The following is a 12,024-nucleotide window of genomic DNA, read 5'->3' on the forward strand; positions in this document are numbered from 1 at the left end:
TGTTTAAAATCTTTAGCCGTTCGTGTGTCAGATCTTCCCTTATTGCAAGCCCTGTCCTTGCTAACTTCTTCTTCTGGGTAAAGATCTCAGCCCTTTTTCGGTACGACACAAATTTAATTATTATTGGACGAGGTTTGGTAGCACCTGGTAGTTTTCGTCCCACCCGGTGGCTCCTGTCAATGTCTGCCTTGGTCACTTCAACGCCTAATTTTTCACGCGCGACCTGTATAAGCAGGTTGTCCGTGTCTTCTTCCTTATTTTCTGCTACTCCAAACAGTCGTAGACTATTTCGCCTTTGGTACTGTTCTAGCTCGTCTGTTGCGGCAGATAGTTTCACTTCCAACTCTCGTGCCTTTTTCTCGTATTCAGACACAGACTTTTTTAGTGCTGTAATTTCGGCAATATTGGCCTCAACAGTTTCACGCATTTTGGCCAATACCGCTGCCGTTACAGTATCTGGTATAGTGACTGCTATCAGATCGAGATTGTTTTTATCGCGAAGCGCAGAGTTTACCTCAGAGCGGACCGGCTCCGCTATCCCGGGAGCCGCGGCCGCACCTTCCGCCAGGAGCAGGCCCGCCGCACCTGCTGCTTCCCCGCTGCTGGACGCGCTGCTGTTGACTCTTCTGTTTACCATTTTCTCGCAGATATTGGCGGAGCACAGACAAAAAATAGCACTACTGCACAGAAGACTGTTGTTTACACGATTTCCACTTGTACTAGACAACACCACCTGCGAGAACACCTTCGAATTCAACTAAATTTCGCGAGCCGAACTTAACACGTGTTACACTGCAGCTGCCATGACAGGTCTTGTAAGAAAGGCCACAGTTTATAGTAATTGACGGAAGTCCTCTAGCGAAACGTAAGTGATGTCTGGTCCTGTCCGAGGAAGTGTTGTAGGCCCTATACTGCTCTTAAAGTGTGTAAACGATTTAGAGACAATCTGAGCAATCCTCTTAGATCGTTGATAATGCTGTCGTATACCGCCTAGTCAATTCATCGGAAGATAAAAAAGAATTGCAAAAAGATTTGTACCTGATATCTGCATGATGCGATAAGTGTCAGTTGGCCCTAAATAATAGAACCTGTGACATCTTCCGCATAAGAACTGAAAAAAGTCCATTTAAATTTCGTTTACGCGATAAACAGCACAAATTTAAATTTTTTAGATTCAACTAAGTACCTATGGCTTACAAACAACTTAAATTGCAACCACCTCGTAGTACCCGTATTTGTTATGGGAAAGACGAACCAAGGACTGCGTTTTATTAGCAGAACGCTAAGGAGCTGCGACAGATCTATTAGAGACTGCCTAAACTTCGCTTGTCCGTCCTCTTATGCGTCATATGGAATCCTCATCAGATAGAATTGACGGTGAACATCGAGAAAGTTCAAAGAAGAGTTCGTTTTGTATTATAGTGAAACAGGGAGTAAAGAATCACGGGTATGATAAGCGAGTTGGGGTGGCAATCATTAAAACAAAGGCGCTTTCAAATGCGGCGAGATCTTTTCACAAAATTTGAACCACCAACTGCCTCCTGCCAATGCGAAAATATTTTGTTGACTCCACCCTATATAGGAAGAAATTGGCTTCGTAATACAAATGTTCAAATGTGTGTGAATTCCTGAGGGATCAAACTGCTGAAGTCATCGGACCCTAGACTTACACACTACTTCAACTAAACTTAGACACTACTTAAACTAACTTATGCTAAGAACAAAACACACACCCATGCCTGAGGGAGGACTCGAAACTCCGGCGGGAGGCGGCGCGCAGTCCGTGCCATGGCGCCTCAAACCGCGCGGCTTCATAATTCACATTAAGAAAAAAAGAGGAAGTCAATAATGCGTTGGACCACCGCAGCCCTTACGCAATCTATTATTCAGCTTGGCATTGACTGATAGAGTTCTTCGATGTAGTCTTGAGGGATATCGTGACAAATTCTGTCCAAATGGCGCGTTAGATCGTCAAATTCCCGAGCTGGTTGGAGGGCGATTTCTGGTTGACATCCCATCGCTGTCCGGCGCAACGCCAGACACGTCTTCGTTTGTCATCCAGGCTCAGTTCTAAGCGAGACTCGTCACTGAAGACAATTCTACTGAAGTTAATGAGGTTTCAGGCCGAAGATACGGACTCGGGCAGGCGCGCCGGTCCCGGATCGAATCCGCCCGGCGGATTAACGACGAGGGCCGGTGTGCCGGCCATCCTGGATGTGGTTTTTAGGCGGATTTCCACATCCCGCTAGGTGAATACCGGGCTGGTCCCCACGTTCCGCCTCAGTTACACGCGTCGCAGACATTTGAAACACGTCCGCACTATTTCACGATTTACACTAGACACAGACAGTTGGGGGTACACTGATTCCGTCATGGGGGGGGGGGGGGGGGTACGGGGTGGCGGCAGGAAGGGCATTCGGCCATCCCTAGCACTAACATTGCCAAATCCGCTGTAACCACGCCGGCCCTGCGATCGCAGCGGGACTATGGCGTAAGCGAAAGAAAGAAAGAAAGAATACGTTTGGAGAAGCTCTGGGCAGCAGTTGGATACCAACCTGAATGTCGCCTGCATACCGCCCAGCAACCCAGAGTGATGGTCTGGAGCGTCATTTCTTTTCATAGCAAGACCCCTTTGGATGTCCTCCCAGTCAGCCTTACAGCGCAGCGGTATTTCGGCGATAATCTACGCTCCACGTTATTGCCCTTCACGGCAAGTCATCCTGGGCTTCCATTTCAGCAGGATAATGCCACCCCGCACACGGCGAGGCTTTCTACTGCTTGTCTTCGTGTCTGCCAAACCCTACCTTGGTCAGCAAGTTCGCCAGATCTTTCCCCAGTCGAGAACGTTTACAGCATTATGGGCAGAGCACTCCAACCATCTCAGGATTTTGACTAACTAGCGCGGCAGTCGGACAAAATTTGGTATGATATCCCCCAGAATGACATCTAATAACTTAAAAACTCCATCAACCAATACCAAGGCGATAAATGACTGCATAAGGGCCAAAGATGGACCAACGCCTTGTTGACTTGTTCAATTTATGAAGCTCTTTCTATACATGTACACCACTTTTTTTTCTTAGAGTGTAAAATAAGAGAAACCACGGCTCGCACAGAAAGATTTAAACATTCATTTTTCCATGTGCCACGCGAGAGTGGAATGGTACATAAATATTCTGATAGTAGTTTTATTTATGAAGAAACAGTCAGTCTTGGTTGCAGGGACGTATTTACTATTTTATTTACCAATGACACGTTTCGCCTGCTTCAGATATCTTCAGACTTTCATTATAACTGTTTTGACCCCATTTTGCTTTACTAGAGTTAATAGCAAGCAACTTCAATATTAAATGGTTTTAGGTACATAAGATACCGAGGTCACAGAACGTCCCAGCAAATAATGTGCTCGGTATCAACATGTACCTACCACCACCAAATATTCAGTAAGTCATGTTGCAGTTGCTTGCTAGTTACTCCTGTGTTTCAAAATGCAGTCACATCACTTGTGTCAAAATCTAATTTTTTCGGTATGCCAATTTCAAGCTGCCTGAATCAGACGAAACCCGTCATTGGCAAATAGATAATAAGTACATTCCTGCAACCAAGACTGTTTGTTCCTTCATCGTATATTACTGGTTGCTGTACCATCCCAGCCATGTGTCGAAAATAGTTTTTTACCTTTTGCCAAACAATTAACTGTGTAAATGTAGATGCAGCGTTTTTAGGTTCGAATTTTTCGTTCGGAAGTTACGCATTTCAACATAAAGCTTGTTAAACTAAATTGCTTGACACATCCATTACTCTGATTTGCTACACTCTAAGTACTCTGGAAGAGCAATCTCTGAGCGATTACTGTGCTTCGTTCTTTCAGTTACACCACTAAAATGCAGTCTGCTGGGAAAGGGTAAAATGAGACTACAGTACAAGTAAAAGTTTTCTCCCTGTCAGAAAATTCTTGATGACTGTGACTGGAGGCCTTTAGTTTTAGAAACTTGTCAAATCGACGACAGCGCTAAGGGAAAAGAAGACTGTGATTGCCATCACTTTAAAAATGCTGTCCTTCACGATGACGATGTCTCAAAATGGGAAGCAGAGTACATCTGAAATCTTCTTTCCCTGCGTTGCATTATCACGTATACACTTCCTCATTAGCTTCTGGATTACTTTAAACATAATAGCAGACTAAACTGGCAACTATAATTAAACTTACGTCTCCATTTTGATTACTCAACTACAAATAAGTTATAGTTTTAGTATAGCTCATGTGGGGTGGTCTAACGAAGGTAAAGTATAGAAGTTGGAGTTACATAAACGTTTACATAAAAGAAAAGATCTTGGGGGAAAAATGGGGCTTTGAATCTTGTGAACTCACCCAGGAAAATGACAGAGAACTTGCTTCTTTCGTGGTCAGGCGCCCATCTGGAAGTCAGCGTTTGAATAGACGGTACTATGCCGCCCTAGAAATGACGACAAGTTGGTGTCAACAGGTTACATAAACATTCGAGTTTTTCTGAAAGTAAAATTTCGATACAGGAAGAGTCTCGAGCAAAACAAATACGTTTTAATATTTGTAAGAGCTACATTCACGACTGTGCTACAACGTGCTCCATAGTACATCTACATTACATTACAGTGGTTGCACTCTTTCAGATTTCAAGAACAGGAGTCTCTGGGATGCCTGAAGAAGTCAAAGATGTACATTTTATTTGAATATAAATACAATGAAATGACTGAATGTTAAAGAATATTGTTGTATTGTATCGCTAATGTTAATTGTAAAGTAACCTAAAAATTAGTTTAGGAATTTTTCTGAAGAAATTCTTCAGTGGAGTTGTCTAAAACAAAATGATTTAACTTACTTTTACGCTACGTCATATTGACAGGGGTTCGTTATTTTCGCACCCCATTCATAATTTTATCTTTCCCAGGTGCACATTTGGGTTTATTTTATATTTAGTTATTGGGAGCAGCAGTCTCATTCCTTTCCATAATCCAAGTCCCAACGTATTCACCTGATTGAGATGACATAGCTTCAGGTTAGAGGTAGTCCCTCGCTTTCTTTCTCTGGTAACTGTGCGAGAGTTAGTTGGTTGTCTTTACGCCTGTCTGAGGGGAACGAGTCTCAACGGCACAAACGAGTCTTCTCGCCAGTTACACAATCGAATGCCTTGACTGGAGCCGTAGCATCCAGCACAGAACTTTCTAGAAACTTCTACATCTTTTCTCTGTTCAGAAACAACCTAGGAACGACGACCGCCCACACTTTTGCAGCCTCTCTGATTGGCTTAGCAGCCACGCTTTTTTTTACAGGTGCCTAGGATTGGTCAGTTGCTCCCCCTCCACCAAGAACTAACTCTTAGACACACCGTCCACAGAAATATGTGAATTTTCGACACCCGGACCCGAGTAGACGGTGGGTACACTCGTTCTGCTGGAACGTGGAGTTTGATAGTGAGTCAGGATTAGATTTTTGCGTTTAAAGTTTAGTCACTTCACAACGGAATTTACAGTCATGAAGTTATGCTACCGCGCAGGGCGTACTAAGTAGCACGGTCGCACTGTGAAATCGGTGATTAAATTTGCAAATTTCCACCCCGAGATCCTCACAAGCAAGTAGGCGATCAAAGTGTTCATTCCATTTGTTCTAAACTCAGTGTTGAGTGAGTCTTATAATTTTTCTTACTAAGGTGTCGGACGCCACGTGGTCATCGGTCATTTCAACTTCGACATTACCCGCTGTATCTGAAAGATCTCAGGCCCATGAGTACCAACAGTCACTGTACAAGGTGAAAAGTATTGAACTATATGAAAAAAAATCAATTAGTTACAAACTATGGCGTGCACACACTTTATTCACCATGTAAACGTCACTAGTTACTCAGATTTAGGTTGTGACATGTTCGATATACCTGCCATCATTAGCGATGATGTGGCGCAGATGAATAGCGAAATCTTGCATGACCCTCTGAAGTGTCAGAGCATCGACGCTGACGATGACCTGAATGGCTGTTTTCGGCTCAGCAATGGTTTTGGGGTTATTGCTGTACACTTTGTGTTTAATATAGTCCCACAAAAAGGAGTCGCATGTGTTCAGATCCGGAGAATATGGCGGCCAATCGAGGCCTGTGGGTACCCCAGAACCAGGATGCGGTCCCCAAAGTGCTCCTCCAGGACATCAAACACTCTCCTGCTTCGATGGGGTGGAAAATAATATGGCGTGTTAGAATCCTGAAAAAAATCAATATGTTTTGAGGCACGTAGGGTGCTGCAGTAAATTCACCAGCTCAGCCCTTAAAACCAATTTATGGAAGTTTCTAAATAGGATTTTTTGAGACATTATGATCTTTATTCAAATGTTTGCAAGCTGCGATTTTAAGCATTTTTATTGCACTCTCCCAATGGGCACAGGAGGCAGTTGCTATTACTGCAGATATTATTTGTATAAGCTCGATTTTCCCTTTACGACCTGATATTACTACCATGCATGAGAGTGTTCCAGCATGGATCGTATAAATGCTCTGTGTGTAATACCTTAAGCAGATTCCCACCAGCTGTTGCGGGTGGTAGAACCGGCCATGAGGGCACTGGAGACAAGGGAATTCCTTGGCGCAGTGTTCCTCGACGTCTCCCGAGCGTTTGACTCGGTGTGGCACGACGGTCTCGAGTTCAAACTCTTTGAACAAGGGATACCGACGTCTCACATGACGTTGCTGCGGTCGTACCTGTCCGAACGAACCTTCCACGTGAGGGCTGACGACGGTACGTCCGCAGACCGGCAGATACAAGCAGGGGTGCCGCAGGGGTCGGTTCTCGGCCCCTCGCTGTACTCCCTGTACACTGCAGACGCGCCGAAAGTGGCAGGAGTCGAACTGGCGCTGTATGCTGATGATACAGCCCTGTTCACGCGCAGCATGAATGCCCAGGTGCTGAGAAACCGCCTCCAACGTGGGTGCGACGCCTTGGGCTCATGGGCAACAAAGTGGCGGTTGAAATTCAACGCCACAAAGAGCCAGGCGAAGACTTCTGCCGCCAGGGCTTACGCCGCTCGTAATCCTGGGAGAACCCATCCCATGGAGTGGGACGGCGAAATACCTAGGGGTTACCCTAGACCGCAGGCTCACCTGGAAGCATCACATCCGTGATGTGAAAGGGAGAGCAATTGGACGCCTCCGCGCCCTGTATCCACTGCTAAACCCGCAGTCGACATTGCCACCGCAACACGGCATCACGCTTTACCTAACATTGGTTCGCCCACTGTTAGAGTATGCGGCCGTCGTCTGGGGGAAAGCCGCAGATGCTCACATTGTGACTCTGCAACGGATACAGAACCGCGCCCTGAAGACTGCTATGCATCTTCCGAGGCGCTTTTCGAAGCGCCAACTCCACGAGGACACCGGAATCCTGCCTCTTCGAGAAAGGTTCCGCGCCATCGCCAGGAAGTTCTACGAGAGGACGGAACACTCCCGCAACCGACTCATCCGTGGACTGGGCCAACAACCACATCACAGGCCAACCACGCGTTGGCCTGACCTGCTGAGGGATTAAGTTTTTACTAATCCCTCAACAGAGTGTGTCTTTCTCTTTTTCAGGTAAAACCAGACAGGACCATTCGACTAGACTGTCAATTAATATTTCTCTCCCCTACAGGAACTGCAGGAACGACATATGTATGTCTATACTGCATCACCTCGAGCCAAGGACAGCTCGTCATTCGAGCGTCAGCGTCAGCGTCACCTTAAGCAGACAATCTCAAAGGTAGCCTGGCAGTTGCTGTACCTACAACTGAGCCCATACGATGGTTTCTCTTCATAATCAACTAAACTGTTACTCTCAGATATTCTTCAGATGTGAGTGATTCTAGCCGTAACTCTTCAGTTCTAGTCTACGACTATAACGTTTGACATTTCGCCAAGATCACAATGGCATATTTTTGTAAATTAAAAACTATTTGAAAGTCATTTGTTCGGAAATTTTATCAGGTAACAATTTCGCATTTTTTTTTCTTCGCACTTAATCGTGCAGGAAAGAAATTTCCTCCATAGTGTCGCAATTATTTTTCTAGCTATATTGTAAAAATAAGGTACCTTTATAGCTCTCTCTCAGCACACAACTAGTGAGTTGTTCACATAGCCTTGAGAATTGTAATTACACACAGTTGCATCAGCCAGAGAGACACGTTTAGGACGGGGTGCCATTTGCATTCATTTAAGTGGCTGCCGGTCTTTTCAAGTCAGTCCAGGTTACCCCGTATACTGGTGCAGCAGGCGCTAATAGCTGTGCTAAACAAACAACCGATCCAGTGGGATTTCCTGTGTGTGTCATCGGAGGGCTTTTACAGTGAATCTTCTGCTCGTACCAAATACGGGTGGCGACACGGCTCGCTCTATACGTTAAATTTTCATGTCTCTTGAAATGGTTACTTCTGCTTTAGTTATTTACTCGTTCTGGACAAGTGCTGAAATAATTTCTATAACTGTCAGTGATGTATTACGTTTTATAGAGAAACACGAAAATATATAGTGTTTAACGACTTATGAATTGTACTTCGTGGACAGTTTATATGAATGTTCCCACCCAATAATATACTTTGACATATAATCAAATATAAAGAATACATCTACGACAAAAAACGACATACCACGAAGAAATTATCGGAATGGGAAGAAAACCTGTACAGACACACAAATGATTACAGTTAGAAAAACTGGATGATTAATGAAAGAGAGAGAGTCTCGCAAATTCAACAAGCCGATAACACGTTGGTCGACCTCTGGCCCTTATGCAAGCAGTTATACGGCTTGGCATGATCGATAGTCTTGTTGGATGTCTTGAGGGATGTCGTGCCAAATTCTGTCCAATTGGTGCGTTAGATCGTCAAAATCCCGAGCTGGGTGAAGGCCCTGCGCATAATGCTCGAAAGTTTTCCATTGGGGAGAGAACCGGCAAACTTGCTGGCCAAGTTAGGGTTTGGCAAAGATGAAGCCAAGCACTAGGAATTCTCGCCGTGTGCGGGCGGGTAATATCTTGCTGAAACGTAAGCCCAGGACAGTCAGCTTGTCATGATGGGCAAGAAAACGGGGTGTGGAATATCTTCGTCATACCGCTGTTCTGTAAGTGTTCTACGGATGATATAGAACAGCTCCGGCTATGAAAAGAAAATTGAACCATACACCATCATTACTGGTTGTCGGGCTGTATGGCGGAACACAGGTTCGTCACCAACCACTGCCTGGAACATCTCCAGACACATCTTTGCTGTTCATTGGAGATAAGTTCGAAGCAGGGTCAGCACTGAAGACTATCTGCTCCAGTCAATGCCATTCCAGGCCAGAGACGTGTCCAGGGACTCACAGGTCAGCAGTGAGATACCAAGCTGACTGTCACCCATCATATGGCCCCGACAACCAGAAGCGACAGTCTGGGGTTCCATTTCATTTAATAGCAGCTCCCCTTTGCTTGTCATCCGTGACTCACTTGGAGCACAGCGGTATGCGTCGACGATCTTCTACATCCCGTTTTCTTGTTGCCCTTCATGGCAAGCCATCCTGAGGTTACGTTTCAGCAAGATAACGCACGCCGGCACACTGCAATAGTTTCTACTGTTTGTCTTCATGCATACCAAACCCTAAATTGACCAGAAAGGTCGCAGAACGTCTCCCCAATTGAGAACGTTTGCAACATTATGGGCAGGGTCCTCCAACCAGCTCTATTTTGACGATCTAACGCACTGTCAGGCAGAATTTGGCACGTTATCTCCGAGGAGGACGTCAAACAACTTTATCAGTCAACACCAAGCAGAAATACTGCTTGCATAAGGGCCAGAAGTAGACCAATACGTTATCACACCTCGTATTCGGATAGTTTCTACGCGGTGAGTCGTTCTTTTGTCTTAGAGTGTAATTACGGTAGAAGGAAAAGCTACGAGATTTGTCCAGATGAGAAAATCACAAACTATATACACACATCAAAAAAACTTTTGCATCACCCCGGTTCGGAGAACTCCTGAAGATAGATGTTGACTGTGGATATTGTATCGCAGACACAGTCCCTTTGACTGTTCAGAGATGTCAGTAAACTCGCCCAAAGATGTAAACAAACATGCATGAGCAACGCCTATTAGATAGAAGGGGTCCGTCAGCCTATCAGCTCCAGCCATTCCACCATGAAGGAGCTACACGGCTCGTTTTGTCTGTAGTTCAACCATGCCTAGACGGTGAATACGGCGGTTCGATCGTGTCCGCATTGTTACTTTGTGCCAGGACGGGCTCTCAACAAGGGAAGTGTCCAGGCGTCTCGGAGTGAACCAATGTGATGTTGTTCGGACATGGAGAGATACAGGAACTGTCGATGACACGGCTCGCTCAGGCCGCCCAAGGGCTACTATTGCAATGGATGACCGCTACCTACAGATTATGGCTCGGAGGAACCCTGACAGCAACGCCACCATGTTGAATAATGCTTTTCGTGCAGCCACAGGACCTAGTGTTACGACTCAAACTGTGCGCAATAGGCTGCATGATGCGCAACTTCACTCCCGACGTCCATGGCGAGGTCCATCTTTGCAACAACGGCACCATGGAGAGCGGTACAAATGGGCCCAACAACATGCCGAATGGTGCGCTCAGGATTGGCATCAAGTTCTCTTGACCGATAATTGTGGCATATGCCTTCACCAGACAATCATTGGAGACGTGTTTGGAGGCAACCCGGTCAGGCCGAACGCCTTAGACACACTGTCCAGCGACTGCAGCAAGCTGAAGGTTCCCAGCTGTTTTGGGGTGGCATTACGTGGAGCCGACGTACGCCGCAGATGGTCATGGAAGGCGCCGTAAAGGCTGTACGATACGTGAATGCCTTCCTCAGATCGACAGTGCAACCATATCAGCAGCATATTAGCGAGGCATTCGTCTTCATGGACGACAATTCGCGCCCCCATCTCCCAGATCTTGTGAATGACTTCCTTCAAGATCGAGGTGATGCAAAACTTTTTTTGGATGTGTGTGTGTTGACAGTATTAATATGTTGATTTGCAAGTTCTATGTTACAGAGGTACCGAATATTACTACAGCTGACACGACTTCACAGTTAAATTAACATTGTGGTTAAATTACATTAGATCTACGCAGAGGGTCCCACAAACCTGTTCAAGATACCGAAATAAATACTAATGTGATATCTTTACAGGCAAAAGCGAATTTGCTCCAACATATGAGGTCTTGAACGCCAGGAGCAATTTCTACTTAGTACACGTACCTGGAAAGAAATCCATTAGGATTGCGGACGGGTGCGGGATTTCGAAAATAGCTGAAGCAATTACAACAAAACTTAATACACATTTGACACATTAACTGGGAAAAAATAGGAAGTGAGTAATATACGCATAGCATCCCTGGAGGGGTACTGCAACCGGAAATATGGTGACATATAAAATGAAATGAGTCCAAAACTTTTGGATTTGCTAGGGTGATTACTGGCAGTTCCAATGACACCTGAGTTCAAGACTCGTCGTGTAAAACTAACAGAGCACTATAGAATTAAACGAAATTTTTGGAGACTATGAAAATTGTGTAGAACCTTCTAGAAGAACTAAATTTGTAAGAAATCCTGTTCCCAATCTTTTATTTTCTGAGGAAAAAATGGTTCAAATGGCTCTAAGCACTATGGTACTTGATACCTGAGGTCATCAGTCCCCTAGACTTAGAACTACTTAAACCTAACTAACCTAAGGACATCACACACATCCATGCCCGAGGCAGGATTCGAATCTGCGACCGTAGCAGTCCCGCGGTTCCGGACTGTAGCGCCTAGAACCGCACGGCCACCGCGCCCGGCTATTCGGACAAAATAAGTAGGCGAACGACGTCAGATAATCATCAAATATATTTATGCACAGTGACGAAGAAATTCCCAACACCAAGGAGGAGTTGTGCGAGTTGTGTTTCCATATCTAAAAGACGATGTCTATTCAAATTTCGCGCCAGTCGCGCATGCGTGGCGCAGTCAAGATTGTTTCGATTAGCGCTG

The 12,024-nt window shown here is 45.4% G+C and overlaps 1 protein-coding gene across 1 annotated transcript in view; it reads right to left on the bottom strand.

Annotated features, from left to right (window-relative positions):
* The window catches only part of LOC126283162 (sialin-like), a 186,260-nt gene that overhangs the window by 103,777 nt on the left and 70,459 nt on the right, over nucleotides 1–12,024 (bottom strand). The window contains exon 4 of the mRNA XM_049982250.1: nucleotides 4,373–4,457. Within this exon, the coding sequence (XP_049838207.1) occupies nucleotides 4,373–4,457 (85 nt within the window). The remainder of the gene's footprint in view (nucleotides 1–4,372; nucleotides 4,458–12,024) is intronic.

This window comes from Schistocerca gregaria, chromosome 1 (assembly GCF_023897955.1).
Source record: "Schistocerca gregaria isolate iqSchGreg1 chromosome 1, iqSchGreg1.2, whole genome shotgun sequence".
Classification (NCBI taxonomy): Eukaryota; Metazoa; Arthropoda; class Insecta; order Orthoptera; family Acrididae; genus Schistocerca; species Schistocerca gregaria.